General features: G+C 43.0%; 1 protein-coding gene across 1 annotated transcript in view; it reads left to right on the top strand.

Annotated features, from left to right (window-relative positions):
- Nucleotides 1-21,163, top strand: part of LOC131883259 (roundabout homolog 1-like) — a 47,881-nt gene that overhangs the window by 12,636 nt on the left and 14,082 nt on the right. The window contains exons 4-8 of the mRNA XM_059230695.1: nt 3,580-3,696; nt 14,943-15,146; nt 16,296-16,613; nt 19,365-19,495; nt 20,773-20,932. Coding sequence (XP_059086678.1) covers nt 3,580-3,696; nt 14,943-15,146; nt 16,296-16,613; nt 19,365-19,495; nt 20,773-20,932 — 930 coding nt within the window. The remainder of the gene's footprint in view (nt 1-3,579; nt 3,697-14,942; nt 15,147-16,295; nt 16,614-19,364; nt 19,496-20,772; nt 20,933-21,163) is intronic.

Genomic DNA, 21,163 nt, shown 5'->3' with positions numbered 1-21,163 from the left:
CCATGCACAAGCCTATGCATTTATTACGTATTGCTGTTTGTTCACGTCCGTGTGGACACCTTCTTGGGCTTGAATTGCGTATGTACTGTACGTGTGGAGCTCTGTAGAACACGGACCTATTTCTTCCTGTTTATGTGAGCAACCATGTCAATTACTGTCACCCAAGTATTTTGCTTGATTTGATTGATCGTTGCGATTAATATTTCATGAGAATGTCACTCAATGTGGGACAACCATGATATCCCGGAGTGTCTTGGAACAATCATGGTGCACGAACAACCGCTAGAACCACTGAACAATGCTCTTTTTGGACAATTGACAAACATATACGTACGTAAATATAAACCCGAAAAATGAGATTTGCGCGAAATTAGAGGTCGAACTCTACTTCATTGGTCTTTTGATTAAAAAGCCACCGTTAGTTATACAACCCAAGAGAGAGGCCGCCAAAAAGGCCGATAATAAGGCCACTCATGAACCCACAAAAATAATCGGGATTGAAACTCAGTCTCATTCACTAATTCACGTTCTTTTTCATCGAGTTTGTAACTAGCTTTCAGGCAGTGGTTCACAATATACGTATGAGATTAATTTCACTCGTGGCCAGGTCATGAGGGGCACAAGGGAAACAAGGCTGGCAAAATCAATGGCTAAGGCTTTTTGTTTGAACTTGCCTGGCTTTGTCCACAATTGCGTAGATTTTCTGCGAATAGACTAATTAGAGCCGAGCTTAATTACTGGTTCTGTAAATGGTGCTTTCAATTGGTAATGAATGTGCTTTCCGCTTCACAAAGTCGCTTGGGCCATGAGGGGTATTTATTAGTATACGTTGTAACTTGCTCGATTAAATGTCTGGGTTTGACCTTTAACTTGACCAAAATGATGCAACTACTTTGACACCTTTGCCACTTCCGATTGACAGGTTGTTGAACTGATTGAATCAAGTTTTATCGCAAAGTGAACTGTAAAGCTAATAGTATATCTAGCAATTAATTGGCATTTGTACTCGTAGTTGTAGGTTACTGAAAGGTTGCATCATTGTTTTTTTTGAGAGCGAATGTATTTTGAGATGGCTAACGAAAGCTGACCTGAATTAGAGAAAGCTTTCTTTCTGGAAGTCCCGTTTTAATGGAATGGAGCCGTGCCTTTTTAGTTGGTTCCTGGAGCTTGCGGAGCTCCTCAGGGTTCTTTTGTCAAGGGAGAGCATCTTTTAACTACTACTATTCTTCTTCATCTGAGGAACGAGGGGGGTCTTATTGTGACTCTGGGCGTTACTCAGACTGACACCGACAACGTGCTCGAGATCCACCTGGAAAGTAGTTGCTTCGTTCGTTCGTGCGTCGTATGCCCCAGTTTAATTGGATTTTGTTCGCTTTATGCCGCTGACTACCCTTGTTTCTCTTTGGCTCTTAGTCTCCCTTTCAACCATTTCGGTTCCATGGATCCTGTGTGTGTTCCACTCTATTTTTTGGGGGAAAGGGTAGAACATGGAGAGACCTGATTCTGATCCTTTTACTTGAATCTCCTCTCGTTATCAAGTCACCGAAAGTAAGGCATAAAACTTGGAACATGGAACAACGAGAGCAAGAGAAGGGAGCTCAGATCAAGGTACTACAAAAAGGCTATGTGGAACGAGAGTCGTTTCAACTGAACCCTAAGTCCTTCTTCATGATATGATTGCCACGAGGGTCCAAAACAATATGATGGAACACCCTTGGATCCTTATCAATGGTCCCAAAACTTGGTACAAGAAGGGAAGTTTTCTCGTTCCTACCAAGCTTTGAAAACTGAAGTAAGGGAAAACCTGGCCCCTTCCCAGGACCAGTTCTTTTCACTTAGAGTCAGTGGAATCGAGACTTCTTAAGCAAAAGGAAGCGAGGCTCGATCCATTTAGCTAGCTGACACGAAAGACACTTCTTCCGGAACGTACGTTTTTTTCAAGTACTCGAGAAGTCCATAATTTTCAAAGACATGGGGAGTTTTCTTTCTCATTGCACCTGAGGAAGCCATTGCCTAAAAGCAGAACCCATGGATAGTTGAAGCTGGATGGAGATGGTACGGAGAAGGTGCATACGTACGGGCTAGCCTCAAGATGCCTTGAAAGCAAACGATGTGTGTGTGTGGGGGGGGGAGAGGAACAAATTAGACAGAAAAGTTCCCCGAGATGCCCATCAAGAGATAAGGACAGTCCATGATGCACCTTTTCCCCACGTTCCAAGGTCCAAACATGGAGCTGTTGTTGCATCATTGTGTTTGGAACTCGGTAGCCTCCTTTTTTTGCAGATCCAGCATTTTCACAAGAGTTTTTTTCCACCGTGAAAGTCTGAATGTTTTTGAAAGGAATGGGTGTTCCATGTCCCTCCTTTAATGTGATGCTCTTCACCTGTTCCCAATCATTACTCTCATAAAACCCAGGTTTTACCTGTTCCAAGTTCCAATTCTATCAGCCCTCCTTCTATTTGGCGACATTCATGCACCCAAGTGGAACAAGATGAGCTCTTTTTAAACCAAGATTGTACTCTGAAGCTTGTTAAGTCTTGAAAAGCTTGTGCGCGAATTCTGTTCCAAAGTCTGTTCCAAAGTTAAGAGTAGTTTGGAGTTTGTTTCTTTGGATCTGTTTGCCTTTGAATGATCGCGGACAGGTCCAAGACTGGAAATGATCACTGTGTTCCCAATTCTCTCTCTCTCTTTACGTCGGTCGGTCTCTCCCTTGGTCTCCTTTCCACTTGTGCTCGGGGCTATTGGAATCTCGAAGGTATCTTTCTCGCACAAGAGCGCCGGAATTTCCTCTACGAAACACTTTCAACAAAGTTGTCGCAATGCAGTAGAACCAATTATGCAAAATATTGAAGAGCACCACTACTCCTGTTTTTTTTTCCTCAGGCCATACTGTACCCTTCATGTTAGAGTGGCCTGCTGCCAACGGTTCCTCTTCCAGTCGCTCACTTTGCTCACGTTGAGTTCATTTTGAAAGTCCTGTTTCACCTTTTGTGGACCCCATGAGGATATCCGAGAACAATCATTAAAATCTTTGAATTGGCCTTCGCCCACATCCTAAAATTTTGAGCCCTAATCGACTAGAGCATGCTCCCAAATAGGTTTAAAACTGTCATGGACTAGTAGCTTATTCAAATCAACTCAGGCTAATCATCAGAATGAAGCAGAAACTAAAGAATATTTAATACTAGAAGTGCTATTAGCATGAAAGTCAGTGAACCATCATTACCTAGTACAACAGTAAAATCTGTTTACCTCAAAGAATGATAGACAAGCCAGAGAACGAGCTAGAATGTTGATGACGAACCCTCCCTCCTTTTCCTGCCACAGAAGAGTGCTCTTTCTGTCTATTGAGGCTTGAAAGCATCCATGAAGAAAGAGGAGGGGTCCATTTCAATTCCGACTCTACGTTCTAACGAGATTAAGATGAATTGGAGGCCCACTTTGCGCACTCACTTCCGGCATCCATTCGAGTTGGCTTTGATACTAATCCAATTTTTGACTTCCAAAGAATTCTAAACCACTCCTCTCTCGTCTTGTTTGACTCTCGATGACATTCCTCTTGTATCTCTTATCTTTCAGTTCCACCCCAAAAACCCTTGATTATTGATGACAGGGGACAACAAGTGGAAGGCGACGTCGGAATTGGACCATTTCGAGAGGGCGAGAGTCTTTCCTTGGAGTGTAACGTTCCTGGAGGTAAGACCCGATTTTTTTTAGATCGGTTTGAAAATGATCCAACGCTATAATTCAAACGGGAACACTTTTAGCCCTTGTTCCCAGGCGATGACGGGGAAGCAAGGCAATCCGAAATTGGCCTCGAGAATTATGAATTGTTCTAGACTGTCAAATAATCAGTTAGATGAGGAGGGAAAGAAAGAAAGGTCTCTGGTGGTCTCTCCGAACAAACCAATTTTCCAATTTGATCTAGATGGATTAGATGATCCATTTTGACGCACGTCCATTTGTAAAATTGCTTTCAAAATGGGGAGAATCTGTTTTCAATTGGTCTATTGACCAATTCGTGAATTTGGTGGGTTCCCCATCTCCAGTAATTTGAGCTATTAAGGATTTTGGGTTGCAACGATAAAGCGTGAGGGTTGAGGCTGGATTAGGTATTCAGTTCTTGAATATTCTAGGTAACCTTTGAAGGCACAACCGAGTTAGGGGGCTCTTACATAATCCCAATGAGCTAATGAAATTTTCTCCTCTAAATAGATTAGTATGCCCCGTCATAGATGTGAAATACCTATATATAGGTATATAGGTACAACAAGAAATTAGAATGTCTGCCAAGCACTTCCTCAGACAAGATATTACTTCCCAGGTGAAGTAATATTCAAGGGCTAAAAAGACTCTTTTCTTTAGTTTCAAGTTTCGAATGGGTATTCATTGATCTCGTTGGTGTAGACTCACGGGCTCCCAAATTAACTCCTATTGGCTTCTCATGAGAATAAAGGATCCCTATATATCTCTTTGGTAGGCAGCAGCTGTACCGGTGTAGCGGCTGGCTTTCATTTTGTGGTTGGTTGGTAGTACTAAAGGCAGAAAATTAACCCATTTCCCGGGTCCAAGTCCCCGCAGACCAACTCAAGTCCATTCTCATAAGAGCTTTAATGACATTAGTTCAGACTGGTTTGGTAATTTCGGGTCCACGGTTGTACTCTTGGGCTTGAGAAGAGCTCGGGCAAACAAGGCCAAAACAAGGTCTCTCATGACAGGGGGGAATGCAATCAATTGGCAATCCTTGTCCTATCTTTCAGGACAAACTTCCTGTCCTTTTACTCTCAAGTTCGATGAGGAGCAAATCTCCTCCAAAGTTCAACTACTGGATACGCGGATCTCTTTTGAGTTGTGACTCGAGAACGAGAGAGTGAGTGGGAGAGAAATTCTATTCCTAGCCAAAGTTGGAACTCAATTGAAGTTTTAAATTTTTTGCTCGCTCGAGAAGAAGCAGTCGACAAGTTGAGAGACGACATAAAAGTGAGTCTAAAAGCTCTCAGGTATTCTCTAGAGGAATTCCGGAGAAGCGCGAATAGTGGTAACGTGTAAAAAAGTGCTTCGTTTTGGTGGCTTTTTTGTGGTTTGAGTAGATCGGAATCCAAGTCGGTCCACATAGTTTCATATTTGTTGTTTAACTAGGAATGATACATACTGTCATTCAGTCTCATGGGTTGACCATTTTCGTCTTTTAATTACTTGGAAAAAGAAGACATCATTCCTTAAGCAAGAGAGGAAGTCTTCTCATTTTTGTTCTAGTCATTCAGCAACAAGTTATGACAATCTTTGTTTCGACTGAATCAACAATCATCTGTCTGGTTTTACTCAGCCTCGTTCCTTGCTACAAGAGCTAGTAGCTTGGGACAAGTAGGTATATGAACAGAAAATAGCCATTGTTCCATTCAAAATGTCCCAAGGATGGCGGTAAATTTGTTTCTCAGTGGATTTGAGGCCACCTAGTTGGACCGCGCCCTTCCATCCAACAGCCACTCCATTCTACACTGTTCCAGTGTGCCTCTTTTCTGTTAGCTATATGTCTGTGGAACCTCCAAAGTCTCCCTTGAGAGTCATGCACCAAAACTAAGTCATAGTGAGAGAGAGCCCCCAAAGAGTGAAGCTCGCTCTTTTTCCCCTTGAAATGAGATGGATCCAGGTGGGACTGGGCCCCCAAAAGGTAATGAATTATTTCAGCCATTGTCCCCATTGCGTAATTGAAAAGTAGAGCAGTGCACGACGCCCCCAGACCAAGTTTGTTGGTAAACCTCACTTTAATCCAATAATGGGAAATGGTTCGTTCCTCGCTCTTCAACCTATCGGTCTTTGAGCCATATGAAGCGCATTTGGAACAGGGCAAAGGGACCTGATCAGATTATTTGATTTGTACCATCAACCCGACGGAACTTCTCTCATCGATGGTCCACACTCACTCATCTCCAATACGATCGATGGTCATGGTCTCTTTTCTTTGGGGTAATGATACATAACAATAAGTGTTCTGCAAAATGCTCCCCATAGAACGGGTCTAATATTTCCAATTTCTCCATTGAGATGTCCTTCCACGCTTGAGTGAAGATCGACAACTTTGAAGAAAGGAAAGCCCTTCGTTTGCTTGACAGACCGGGTTCGCTCTTGATCTTTCTCAATTCAAAACGGTGATAAGGCGGTTTTAGGGTGGGCGTGTGTGTCTTTGCACAAGCAGCAAGGACTCGCTTTTGGTCTTGTAGTGGTGGGAACATGTCAGAATACTGAGACCGGGATCGTTCCACAGAAGCCTCTTTGAGGGCCATAAAGGGTGAAGAACCTCGGGAGCAATCATAATCGTGAGATGGAAACGAGCTTTCATTTTCTCTTCAAATGTCGAACTTGGAGACCATGTTCTGTCACATCGAGGAATGTTGTGCGGAGTTATGGCACTCAAATACAGGTTCTATTCAATTTTGTTTTAGCCAAAAAAGCTACAATAATCCATTCGTTTCATTTCAGTCCAATTTTGGTTATGAGAAAAATAATTAAGCTTCTGATCTTAGTGAGGCAATTTTTTTATTTTTGATATTATCATTCAAAAATTCAACAGATTACCATTTGAACACGAACAACACGCAATAATACGTCCAAAACGTAATACTTACTTTGTAAAAGAATACTCAGAGACCAGTTCAGAGATAGAAATTTCTCAGACTTCTGGCTTTTCGTAGAAGTCATGAAATTCTAGAAATTAAAAACGGTACTACCTTTACAGTACGACCCCCCCCAACACACATACATACACCCTTTGAGCTCTTTCATTAGTTGGCCAATGCAGGTCCCGCCTGGGGGTTAAGAATTGCCAGTAATGGTCTTCCTGCCTTTGCAAGTCCCTAAGTCTCCAAGTCTCAGAGGTGAGAGACTAACAAGCTACGAAGGCGAATGGTTCCAACATTCCAAGGATCGTCTTCGTCGCTCATTTGCAATTCAGAGCTTGTCCCGGGTGATTGTGTCTTGCCCAAGAATGCAATTGAATTCCCCAGTGACTCCAGAGGCAAAGTTGAGTGAGAGCAATAGGGTGGTGGTAGAGGATGCAGGTTCCTCCCTCTCTCTCAAGTTTGAATACTTAATTTGAAAATGCCATGAATTACCGCCATTTGTCATTTGATTCCAAGCATTACCCGCCCTCGGAGCGACCTTCGTTTGGAATTTATGTAGCCATGGGACCATCGGTCGGAGATGGATGGGTCTTCTTCTTCTTCTTCTTCACTCGGAGCCAAGTGTGGTTAGTAGTGCAAAAAGTGAATATTTAACGCCGTTCCCTTCTTATGGCCAAGTGCCAGTTTGTCTCCTCAACTTGTCACAAAACACCGTTTTGGCATTAGATCACCTTGGCTTAAAGATCCTTCTCCTTGTCCTCTCCCCTCTTCAGTGTGAACAAAGGCCGGAATGTCTTTTTCTCCAATAATGGTGGGCTCCTTTGAAAGGAGGGGGGAAAGAGAAAGACAGATGTGTTCCACTCGTAATGACATGACCTGCATGGCCAAATATTGGTGACATTGTTATTGGTTTTGTCCAACCACGATCAAGACCTCATCGTCAAGACTCTTGTGCGTGGGTGGTCGTTTATTCCACGCATTGTATCCATCCATGCCTTGACTTAAAGGCTGGCCCAGCCTTCGTATTCTACGTAGATTCCAATCCAAAGGAGGGTCATCCTGAGGCTGAATTATGAACGAGCATAATTTGGTCTTCGTGGATAGTGAATTTTGAGAAAGCCCTATTTTTCCCCCTCTTAGCTTGCGTCCCTTCATGTTCAATAGAGGGGAAATAAGAGCATGTAATGTGATACAACTTCATTCTGGCAATGGCGTTCCAAGGGTACTTGTCATATCCATCTATGGTTTTGGCCATTGCTGTGGCTGGAATGGTCGTACTAATGGCTCAAGTCACTGAAATATGTATCTTAGTGCGGTCAGTTTCTCTCAGTCGTACGTACAGTATGAGTACGATCCTGCCTAATGTACAATATATACGTAGGATGGATGTGAAAAGAAAACGAATTCGGAGGAGCCATTCTTAGAGATGTTTTGCGGAGCACAATCTGATTCATCGTGCTCAATTTTTAATGCACCTGAGAAGGGTACGTAAGAACTGTGTACTTGACGTCCAAAGATGAGGGCAATGTCGCCCTAACTCTCAATAGATCGTGCGAAACATCTGGTCGAGGGTGGTACTTGATAAAATGGCATTTTGTATTGATACCGCAAAGAAAAAGCGGCCTCACACAAGATGCTTTTAGGCTCTCCAGTATCTCCTGTTATTGTTATGGGTGCTTTTAATCTGGCCCACACCAGATACCCTTCATTGGTAGATAGATACCAGCGTTTAACCTTAAGCAAATGTAGTGTTCGGAGAGTGCGGAGCATTCTCTGTATCAGTGAATCAATAACGGGTGATCTTTTTGCCGGAATCCGTGGAGGTGGCCAGGAACTTTCCTCGTCTTTTCCACTTTTCTTCCCAAACCTTTTCGGGCAGAGTTTGTTTCTTTGTGTTGTGGTGGTTGTGCAGTAAGTGAAAGAAATGGAGCAAATGCCTTTGGGAAAATACGAATCTCATTAGTGTTTACATAGCCAGTTAGAAAAAGTTTGGTGCTGCCCAAACACGCGCTCACTTTCCGAGTGAGGAGGCAAGAAAAAAGGGGCCCCTTTCTCCTCGCCAAAAAGAGTTCGGCCAAGGAATGTGTGTTATGGTGTGTGTGCCGATTTTTTGGCAAACTTTGCGGATTGGAACGTGTCTCACCTTTCTCTGGCTCACAGACAGACCCCATTATGTCAAGGCTCGAGATAAGATGACCATTATCTTGTTTTCTGACCACAAGATTAGCCGCAGTTCAATTGAAACTGGAGCAACCAAAACATCAGTGTTTGGATCGAACCACGTGCCACAAGCATACTAGCCTAATTGGATCCAGTTAAAGCGTTGTCCAAGAGTATACAAGCTTCAATTAAATCCGGATTATAACCCAGTCTAGTTCATCAAGGCCAAACTGTATATACTAGGTATGGATGAGGTGTTATTGACACGGAAATTTCACCATATAGCCACTAAAGCATTAATATTGTTTTCTTCATTTGGGAAGCTAGACCCGAACTTATTCTCACGCTCGTGTCAAAGTTCCTGTTCGCGTCTCTTTTGGGAGAATGAGAAAACACCATTCCACCTAAGCCTGGGAAGATTAAAATCTGCTCTAATCACGCTAGTGTCTCATTGGATTGGTGGGGGTGAATATTCGTTGTTGGGTTCGTCAAAGCTATCTCACCGCATGAGACGAGGGTTAATGAGAAAGAATTAATGCGACGAGAAGAGTCAAGGCCGAAGGATTATGGATCAACGGTGGGGAACAGGGAACGAAATGGATTCTCTTGGCCGGAAATTGGCGAATAACGATTGGAAGGAATAAATGATGAAGCAAGAAGCATCATTCACTTGATATACAGCAGGGAGAGGAAAAGTGTGCCAAGTGGTGGTGGTCGTCATCATCATCATCAGCTATGATCAAGGTTAATGTGCCAAAATAGGAACAATTTCGTTAGATTTTTTGTTATTTCGTACCACGCAGCAAGTGGGTTCAACTGAGGTGAATGGATTTGAATGGTGGAACGGAACAGTGGGTCGTACTTTTCGAGAGAGCATTGAAGTGGTCTTGACCAGTGTTCTCCCACTTGGAACAGCCTTCTCTCATTCTCAAACTTGGTCTTGTCCATAGCATTAGTGGAACATTAGAACAACTGGGTTCCGTTTATGACTGAGCACAATTGCCCAGAGTTCGTCGCAGACACGAGATCAGGGAAACGCTGGATCCTGGACCACTGAAGGCTCAAAATATGTTGGAAGCCTTCGAGTTAACCTGCGTGTTGGTTGCATATCACGAAAAATACGAAAAACTTTTGTTTCCTTACAATCGAGAAGAGCTGGTTGGTTGGTTGGTTGGTTGGTTCAAGAACCCATTTCTGTCTTTCTCTGAGTGTGCCTGGACCACTTATGGAACCCTTAGAACGATGTGGAACAATGAAGTTACGTCCATCGTCCACTCACTCGTGAAGGGACATAAATGCTTTGAATTGGGACGACGTGGCTTACATTTGTTGCAACAGTGAAGTTGGCCAGATTGGAAGGAAAGGAAGGAGCACCATTTCGATTGGTTCGAAAACAGCCTGATAGAGCAAACAAGTCTTGCAGGTACTTTCCGGGTAAATATCCTATATGTATAGGTGCGCGTATTTGCCCGGGTTTTGAGGATTCAAGGCAAACGGAATCCTCCACAATGTGTCTCATTAATTTGCCTGCAGAAAAGAGGAGGAAATGGAAATGGAGGCCTAACAACGGAGACCTGGAACATTTTTGTCACGTTCCATGGGAGGAAAAATTCCTTTTCATAAATGTTATTACTTTCAAAGCAAACCAAGGGCGACGATAGCAACGAGAACAACGAGGACAACGTCGACAAGAAACCCATTTGTTCCTACGTTGTTCCTGTTCCACTTGGCTGATGTCCCATTCTCGCACGCACACTACTAACCAGACCAAAACACTAAAAAGAGAGAATTGGTTATTGGAATTTCCATTTCACTCCCCTCCCTGTGGCAAAAACACAAAAACACACAAATGCCCAAGGAGACGCCTTGTTGCCTGTTACAGGAGGATTAGGGAGAGGACCATCCTCCGTTGGTGGAACACCTTGCCCGGTATGTCCGTACGTGCTACGTACCTTGCCCTCCGTTCTGGCTCCCTTGAGGCCAAAGGAAACACCCGATACAAACGACTATGTTGACTTGGAGAATTAGAGTTGGATTTTCATGGAACGACCTGAAACGTGTATATCTTCCCCCAGTTCTAAGAGCCCTTCCATGGCACCATTGTCTGAATAGTCAGGCCTCGGGACAAATCCCGTTCCTCGCCCAGGCCAGCGGCCTTGAAATTTGAAATGCAACCAGACCCAATTTGTCGAAGAACCTGTCTTATACTTCTTATGTTCCACCTTTCCCTCTTGGAACCGTTCGACTCCCCCAATTCTACTAGTATGTGGCGAACCAACCAGTTGTTGCTTATGTGAGGTGTTCCCGTCTTTCCACTCGTCTGGATTGCATGACAAGATCCAATTAAATCGAAAAAAAGGCACAAACAATCTTCTAACGAAGTGGAGGAAAATTCAATACCAAAAGCTTTGATAACAAAACCGAACTTCTGTGAATACAGAGTTGTAGTTGACTCTAGCCTTGAAAGGCCATCTATTTAATGTGATAAAGGTGCCAGCTCAGAGCTTTAATTTGACCATGATATTCACTCTTGTCAAACTTCCAACAAGTTTGCCTTGGCAAAATGCCAATTCCAAATGTCATTGACGTGTGCCAACATCATTTGATAGGCTGACGTGATAAGCAAGCACCGCCCTCACCTGTCAAATACTGGTCCAAACCGCGAGAAAATAGCCCTTTATTTGCCCAAATTGGATGTCACTCCAAGATTGAAAGCAATCCCTCTGGAGGTCAAACCGAGAGAGAAAAAGGGCCTCTTGGTTGACTTGCTCTCCCGGGTCCTCAAAGTGGCAATATTTGATTATGATTTTGCTCTCAAAAAAGTGGAAGAAGAGAGAGAGAAAAAGGTCTAAAGTCCATTCCTCAGCTCAGAGGTACATCTCGGCCTGACTACATTCAACTTGGTCCTTTCTTACCTTGAGAAAGCAAGGATAGCTCTCACCAAAGTTAGTCACCCGAAAAGAAGAGGATTAGCCGCTGAGGATATGGGTTTGAAGCTCCCAATTCCAGCCAAGATCCTCTATTCCATTCACTGTAAACACACACCTACTCGCATCCAAGAGTCGACCTCCATTGAAGTTGGGAGAGCGAGATAAAGAGAGCTAGAGCTAGAGAGAGACTTCTTTTGGAAATTGCTATTTGACAAGAACAACAATTTCCAGGGTGAGACTTGTACTCGTAGGTGGTTCTCAGAAAAGGTGGATTTTTTTTTTGAAATGCCTGTTGGCTTCCTTGTTCAAACGCTTGCTCATAAACCTGGAATGAGCCCTTCCAAGAAACCGTCGATGCCTTCAAGGACGTGGAACAATTCAGAAACTGTGCGAAGAGAGTCAATAATGCTTCTAAGAAGTGCAAATATTCAACTCTAAACCAACAGCTACTTCTCTCTCTTTCTATCTCTATCGTTCCCTTTCTTCTTCCATGAACTGAAAGTGTGCAATTCATCTTTTGGTAAGCAACTTACCACTGGAATGGTAGAAAGCAGCCGTTCATCTTTCAAGCACCTTTCCTCTAACTTGATTGATCCAGAGAAGACCTCACCTTAAGTAGTCACTCGTGATGGCATTTCTCGAGAAAAATGAGATGTATACAGAGAATCTTGAAATTCCGCATCAATATCTTCCCAAATGACATTCCTGGAGCTCAGGATGTGAGGTTACGTCACTTATCCTCAAGTTCGCAATAATTGATGTAGAGTGCATTTGAAGTTCTATTTGTTTCTTTCAAGCAATGTGACATTTACTATTCAAATGAGCTTGGTTCCGTCCGAACAACTAGATTAGGAATGTAAGCCATGAATATTCATTTAAGCTTTTGATTAATGAGGAGTGCTTCAAGGCAACGAAAAGATCCAGAAAGAAGAATATTGAAGAAAATGAAAGGCCACGGGCTCTCCGTTCATTTCTATTTACAATGAATATATGAAAGAACGAATGAATGAAATTTCCCGTTCAACCAACCCTCAAGCGGAATACTTTTAATCATCAAAATATAAAGTTATTGTTTCGTTTATCCAACGCTGCGACCCAATCCCGAGTTTTTTACCCGACATCAGATTACCCTGAAAATCCAGTCAGGTTCCCACAATTACGTGAGCTCTAAAAAAAGGAAGGTACACAGCCCAATTTAGAAGTACAAAGTTCACTCTTCGTCTGGCTCCCAGATAAATCGTGGATTGTGCATCCATTCACTCAAAATAGGCAATGTTTTAAAGAGGTTAATGCAGTTGATTAAAACTGATCCCATTTTAATTAGGGATTGTCACAAGACAATACAAGAAATATCAGCAAGGGTTCTGTATGTCCTCCGACCAGTTATTAGAAATAAATTACTGTCATCTAAAGATACCCCTTTAAATAAAAGCCTTTCCTGTAATAGTCCATGTTGCTCTTGACCGAATGGGTCCGCAGGAGTAGCCATCCCATTCCATTATCGCAATGCGAGCTCTGACATGATCCAAACGACAAGAAAAGTTTTCATACATTCAGAACATGTCTTTAATTAATCATTTATGAATGGAAACCAGCCTGCATTTCAGAACAAACTACATACACTCCAGAGCTCAGCAACAACAACAAGAACATATTCAGGAACATCTTCATTCGGGTCTTTTCAAGAGTGAAATGCTCACTATGAATGTACGTGGAAACATTCCCAACTTCAAGAACGAAAAATACTGGTCGAGTTGCTGCTACTGTTGTTGCTGTTGTTGTTGTTGTTACTTCGTCTGAGTGGCATCATTAATTTTGAAAGACTGCCACGAACAAGCCTGGAACCTAGAAGGCCTCTTGGCACTTTCTTCCAGTGATGGTGTAGGGAGCTTTATGAGAACTAGCGTTTGTTACGACCAACGATGAAGATCTCAACAGGTACCTTGGTGACAGTTCCATTACGCTTATCAGTGAATAGATTCGAGCGAAGTTTCAGCAGCTCCTCTAAAGTAGTCAAGAGCTAGTAAGTGCATGGTACGTGAGATGTAGTAGACGAAATTCATTTACCTATATGATTCGTGTTTTTCTCTGGATTGCTGTAAACTAGAAAGAATCATGTGGTAAATAGGAGTACAAAGGGAAAGGAAAACCATATTGTGTGTAAATAAAATTGGGCCGAGTTATACGGCCGAGTTCATCATACGTACATATGTGCAATCGTGTGGGAATCTCAGGAACATATACGAAGCATCGAAATTTCCAGTCGAAAAGAAAAGACGGGACAAAATCCATCCAGTGACTATATCTTAATCCAGGAACCTCTCAAAGACGACGAATCATTTGCTTGGGGATCACTGTGGAGCTTTTTATTCTCCCGGAACGGAGATGGAATCTTCTACTCGATCCAGCTTCATGTGAGCTTTTGGAGAGCCTAGAATATCCCAGGCATTTTAATTCCAACCGAGTAGCAAAGGCCGGATGTGTGTGTATGCCCTTCATCTTTCAACATGTTGAGCAAGATTTTAACATTTTCTTTACCTTGTTCTCACAGTATAATTTTCATGCGTATATAAATGAGGGACCCGCCAGAACCATGAAATGCTTGTTTGCACTTGATCGATGGACAAATCATGGCTTCAAAGTGAGACGGAAAGGTCGATGGTCCATAGTTCCAAACGAGGCTCTAAGAATAACGTTTGAAACACACCCCCATAACGCGAAGTTAGCATAAAGATGACTCGGAACGTAGATTAGAGATAATGGATTGTTGCGTGAAATTGATAGTGAGCCCTTCAAATCGGTTTATACAATAAAAATGGCCCTGGCTTACAACCATAATCATAAGGAATCAGTTCCAAACAATGGACAAATATTCATCGAGATCCTTTCAACCCAATATACCACATGAGAGGGGACAATACTATTTGTACGTTTAGGAGTAAGTGTAAGTGTGTGCCAAGAGATAAAAACTGAATTGATCCCATTTTGCTGGATTAAATGGACAAAGATTCGTAGCATCGCACATTTCCCCTTTTATCACACATCTCATCATGTGTCGAGTTTTGAGAGTCAAATCGAAATCCCGAGATGTCGTCTCATCACTACTATGTGAGTGTGGGTGCATCCAATCTCTTCTGAATGTAATATCTCGTCTCCTTTTTACATAAGTTTCTATCTCTTTTTTTTATCCACTTCCATTTTAAAAACGTCATCATCTCTTTGTTCTCCTCAGGTCGGCCTTTGCCCAGCGTGTATTGGTACTTGAACGACCAGCTTATTGATGGCACTTATCAGCAGACCTACGAGCGAACCATCAAAAATGGTCTCTACATCGAGAGATTAAAGCGGGAACACACTCAAGGCAGACTCCGATGCTTGGCCTCCAACAACAATATCACTAGACCCGTGGAGACGTCGGTGCAGCTCAAAATGTTATGTAAGTAGACGCTTGAGACAGCGAGCAGAAAAGAATGGATCTAGGTTCATCTTCTGTGAAAGGGAAGAATTGCCTTCAGTGTTCCAAGTTCCTTACGTAAAAGTGCATCCATCAATGAGGAGATATGAAGAGAGAGAATTGGGATCTCAGTGAATTTTTCCACAACGAAATATTAAGATATGCTTTATGAAACCCTGAAAGCAGGACTGGAACCAAATTGGTCCAATTTTTATATCAATTTGATGCTTTTTGTAAATGGCAGAATATTGAACTGTGGATAGATATTTACAGCTGGACTTTAAGAACATTGCAATTATGAGCGTCGTTAGTTGAAGAGAACCCAAGTTGTATTTGATGTGATGGACATTGCATTTTAATTTCCGTCTTATTTTTACGATTGCGGTGAGAGTGTGCAATATCATTCAGTAATATGCATCCATGTCGATCTTGGCATTCTACGAACTTGCAGATCTCGTTCCAATTGAACGTTCATGAAAAATTGCAAAGAGTTCGCTAGAAGAGAACTTTAAGTATGAATAACGGCAGACAAGAATGATTCAAATACTTATCCGTATGTATAAAGCAATGCAAAGAGTCAGTTGTATTTTCTTCACAAGACCGTTCATGTTATCATAATAGTTCCACTTCATGCCTGGTATCTATCATGGTACCTATCAGAAAATCAGCGATGGTAATGCACGTTTTGAGACAAGTAACTTTTCAAAAGGAGAGAATCGTCTTAGCATCAAAGTGCTTTCTCTTAGATGAAGTACTCTAAAGCAAGTCTCTCGAGGAATTGCAATATGGTGTACGTTGTTAGTAATGGCAGTTTTGCCAGTACATTCGTATGAGAATGCACGTGCAAAAAATGGCTCATTATCCGAATGCAAGGCCGTGAAAGTCGGTCCAACATTCCAACGGGGCAATAATAATATTTGCACAAACCAGAGAAATCTCGGGCTTTACAAGCTCATAAAATGCTCCTGCTTTGAGGCTTAGGGTTGATGCATATCTCTACAACAAGTTCTTCTCCTCTCTGCTAATGCGTCTCAAACGAGATCAATGACCTGGTTTATGTCCCCCTAAAGCATCCCGCACCTCTTTGTGTTGGTACTAACTTTCACTAATCCGGACTTATCATGTTTCCAGTTCCACCTCAAGGTGCCAAAATCGAGATGCCAAATCATCCCTTGACAGCGGGACGAGAATACGCCATCGCTTGTCAAGTGTGGGGCTCGAACCCGCCCGCTCGTATCGAGTGGCACCGCGGGGCTTCCCAGGATCTAAGACCTCTGAATGCCTACAATCAGACCTACTTAGATGGTGGAAACGTGACTGTCAGTTGGATTCGCCTAATCCCCGAACCCAATTTCCACTTACAAACGCTGACATGTCGGGGCTCGAACGAGGAGCTCCTCACCGCCACATCACAGATCGTCGAGGACTACAAACGACTTGAGGTGTTCTGTGAGTATTTATTCTCTTGCGGCAGATTCGAGCACTGCATCTATGTTATGTTGGGAAAGTAGATTGGCCCATACTAGTACATGGGTCCGCGAAGTCAATTCCGAATGGATTGGCAATTTTTGAGCGAATCCCTTTGGCCCTTTACGGACTGTACATGGGGGGAACGGCACGGGGCATAACGGCAATACCTTGGATTTGACTAGCTGGCAAACTCCTGTCCCATTCCACTAAACATCTGGCAAGGTCGACAGAATTGGGAAAAATGCGCCCACATTTATTTATCTGGCCTTGAGCAGAGACACATTCCAGCCAGTTCTCGGGACTCCAGCTTTCAATTCATCTTCTCGCTTCTGTGATATGCATATAAGAACCCATAAACACATCAAACGCATGGTTGGTTGGTAGAAAATAGCTCTGCTCGCCTCGCTTATTATTTACACGCCTCGATCCAATTTCTAACTGAACGGCTCATTACAAGTGATTGTTTGGTCCTTGCCTTTTGTGCTGCTTTCATTCTTTCGGGAAACAAGTTTTATGGCACTCTATTTGCAAGTCATTTTGGTACATGTCGCCCTGTTTTTTTATGGCCAAAATCTCATTGTTATCAAGATGAATCCAAAGCCTGCGCCACGTATCAGGTCAAGGAAGGCCGAACTTCCAACCTGAAAGGCCGTAAAAAGCACATAATAACTTGGGAACAACAAAGCCACGTCGATATCCTTTATCTCGTGCCACAACTACAGGGTGGTCTGAAAATTTATACATAGACCAGGATCATTCAAGGATATACTCATCACTACTTGAAATTTAAAAAAAACCGTCTCTTAAAGTCTGAGTTTTGTGTGTTGCAACATTCAGTTACATTACGGCTAGAAAATTATCTTTATCATCATTCCCTTCCTTGGTTTCTTCAATTTTCCAAACAAAATGTAAATTTACCCAAAAATATGCGATCAGAAGCAAACTAAAAATGCCTCACAAATCTAGTTCCTAATCAATTATTCAAAATAATGAGCGGCACTAACCTTTCTCCAGCGAAACATAAAACTCAGGCTCATTAAAGATGAACCTTTCATCTTGCAAGATTTCCTTGCAGAGAGGCGGTATGCTTAAAGTTTGTACCATGTTGATGACGATAAAAGTTGATGTGCCTCCCTCGTTGTGGTCTATGATGCATCGACAGTATTGACTCAAGCCTCCCGCATGGTTTTACCGGTGGTTTTCGGTTGGTCAGTCAAGATTTTGAGCTTAGCGAGCGTCAGGCTGGTGGTCGGTGGTCGTTGTTGGTTGGGGGGTTTCCTGCCAATCTCTATTTGCTGAGTACACACTAACTTCTGATATTCTGGCTGGGTGAATCCCTCTTCCACCTCTCCATTGAACGAACATTGGAGGAAACGGAGAACGGCAGAAGAGGCCAAAAAGGCTAGAAGAGGCCACAAGACCTGCTCTCTCTTTCTCTCTCGCTCTCTTTCTTTTTCTAGTTTGGTGATTGAGCCCGCTGACCGTAGTAGAACGGCGGTTATCTGTGTATTATGGGCAACTTTCCTGGCCAAATGAGGTCATAATTTGCCGGCAGAGCCCAGTGATTGGGAATGGCCCTCGTTTTATGAGGGTTACACACCATGATGGGTTTCCAACCTAACTAGAAGCCATGAACCTTTGAGAGCATACAGGCATACGAGTATGTACACATTGGACAGCCATCACCAAACCTACTCCTCTAACGAGCCCATAAGGCATTGTTGGATGATGATCATGATGATGATGGTTTGCATGTCAAGCCAACATTTCCTGGGCCGGGAACAACGAAATATTTCATGGCCCTGCATGACGCGGAGGGTACGGTTCACGTCCACGTTCATGTCAAGTTTTCTGACCCTGAAACCATCTGCAACCCTGGGGATTTCATTTGAGCTCAAAAACCACGCATTTGCACCAGAATATGTTTCGAGAGAAACGCTTTTGCCCTCTCGCTGGAACACAGATACCTTACCACGAATTCGAGGGCAACCAGTTGATCTAACATTCGTGCGATCGTCAACCTGTTCACGACCTTTCATCCGCCCTCGACACTTTCTCGCTTACTTTGTTATGAAGGCCGTTTTCAATAAGTAAGAGCTCAAGATCATTGGATAGCGTGAGAGGTCTAGAAACATGCAACATCACTCACGACAGCTCAACAACTCGATTACTAAATAAGCTTTCTTAGAAAAAACACACATCAGTACGGCCACGTTAGAAAGCTTGAAGCAATCCGATGATTTGATACATGAGCACCGCAATCGGTCAGCTAGCTGTATTGTCAGGTATACTCATCCTGACAAGATTCATATGTAAATGGAATGAAGATGGTCTTCACGAATCCAGATCTATTCACATCGAGCCAATATTGATCCAATCATCGTGATATGTTGGAACAATTTTGGGGCGAGCTATACGCCAATCAATTAGGTTGTACAAAGAAAAACCCTGAGTTATGGAAGCGATTAAACACATGACATACCCAGATCAAAGGCACCCACGCATGCAGCTTGGCCTCTGTTGGTTGATTTACCCCTTGTGAATTATTTATTTCTTCATTCAGGTCGTCTCTTTCGGTCCGTACACTTTCCTTAATGTTACGCAGCGCAGTCAATCCTGTTGGCCTTTCGGGAGGAAAATGACCAAAACTTCTACTTGTCTCATTTGACCTGCATTTGAAATGTGCAATCTCCCTAGTCTCATCATAACTTTCCGAACTTTTATTTACAGTTGCGCCCACGGTGGAACTGTCCTTGGGAAGAATGGTCAATCCCACGGATTTGGAGGAGGGCGATGATATCTACTTTTCATGTTCCATAAAGGCTAATCCGCCTGCTTACAAGCTTACCTGGTGGCACAACGTGAGTATATTTCCTACTGGGAGCTAGTAGAGAGTGCAAAATATTTCTTTGAAAGTTTGACGAATCGGCAATGTCCAAGTTGGGTGAAGGAAAAGATTGATATCGAAATTGATCGATGCTACGAAATATTTGACTCCTTCATTGGAATGAACTTTTCCGGACTTGGAGGAAAGCTGGGTGGCAAGACCAGGTGGTGAAATGGAAAAATACGCCAGACTCCAACCTCAAGCTCAGTTCCCGAAGAAATCCTCGGAGTGTTTGGAATATTTGCATAATCGCGTGGGGGACCCAGGGACCTTGGTGCGATTGCTTTCTTTACCTCTCACTTCGAACTCGCTCGGGTCTGACCACCTTGGTGCAAGGCGTCGAAGCGCAGTTTTCCCACCATTCACGTCCGCAGCCCCTCTAAACTTGGGTTGGGTTCCAATTTCAATTTTTCATGGTGCACGCCGGCGCATCCGAGGCCGAAATCCTTTAAATTAGATAAATGAGATCATATTTCTCTCAAGACTCGTTCCCATCAGAAGCCTCCAGCTGAAGTAGGGAGACTGAAAAAAAGGTAGTTGGAATGCATATTCCGCCTACAGTGTTCCACCTTGATCCCATGACTCCGGTTTCATGGCAATCCGAGAGCTCGCTCAATGTCCCAAGTTGCACTAAAACTAACACTGAATTTATTTGACATTCTTCATGCAAAAAATAACCCCCCATCACATAACAAGGTGACCAGAAGTGTAGGGCTCGAGTTTTCATCATGCGTTGGAAATGCCATGCTCCAAGGATGATAGCGTATTTACTCTTGATTGCGATTCAAGGCAATTATTTTGCGTGACTCTGATTGTATTGATGACATTTTGAAGAGCAAAAATGGCTGTCATTATGTCATCGAAGTTAACGAATACGAAGTGGATTTCATCCAATTCAGCGCTAAGTCTGAATTCGGAAGAGAGAGTGAACTAATTGGATTGAATGAAGATAGGCTCTATGGATTAGCGGAAAATAATTCTTTTTAGCCACACTGCCTTAATGGTTATGACTTCATTGGAACAAATGGTTTATGGTGGTAGTTGGCCTTCCTTTAGTGTTTTCTTACATGCATGATCCAGGTTTAATTTGGCGGTTGTCGGGCAAAATAACTGACAAGAAAAAGCAAAGAAGGAAAGGAACCGTCTGGCTTTTTCCACTCGGGTTCCGGTCCGAAAACAATCCCAATATGCGGTTAGACATCGTCAGTTGGTCTGACAACCATATCTTACACTTCTCCTTCCGTTCTGCAGGGCGAGGAAGTGGTTCACGATCTTTCGAATGGGATCATCATTTCCAATCAAAGTTTGGTCCTCCAAAAAGTGACTCGTAAACAAGCTGGGAGTTACACGTGTGAGGCATCCAATGTGGAGGGTGACCAGGTCTCCAAACCAGTCGTGGTCACAATCATGTGTAAGTTTGTCTAAAAACTGTCATCTCGTTTTCTCCAAATTCGCCACCATGGATCATGGGAAAGAGGTCATACACAAAGGTTCATGAGAGGCGAGTTCAAATTTGAGATGAGACTGGTAATCTTATAAAATGAGCCTTGCGACTTTGTGTGGTGAAGTATGCTTTGACTGGATGGCAGCCTCAGTTACCCAGTGGTGGGTTGGTTGGGAAAGAAATCAAAAGAAACAATTC

Source organism: Tigriopus californicus, chromosome 7 (genome assembly GCF_007210705.1).
Source record: "Tigriopus californicus strain San Diego chromosome 7, Tcal_SD_v2.1, whole genome shotgun sequence".
NCBI lineage: Eukaryota > Metazoa > Arthropoda > Copepoda > Harpacticoida > Harpacticidae > Tigriopus > Tigriopus californicus.
Note: the sequence above shows the minus strand (reverse complement) of the source record. Positions and strands in the feature narration are given on the sequence as shown.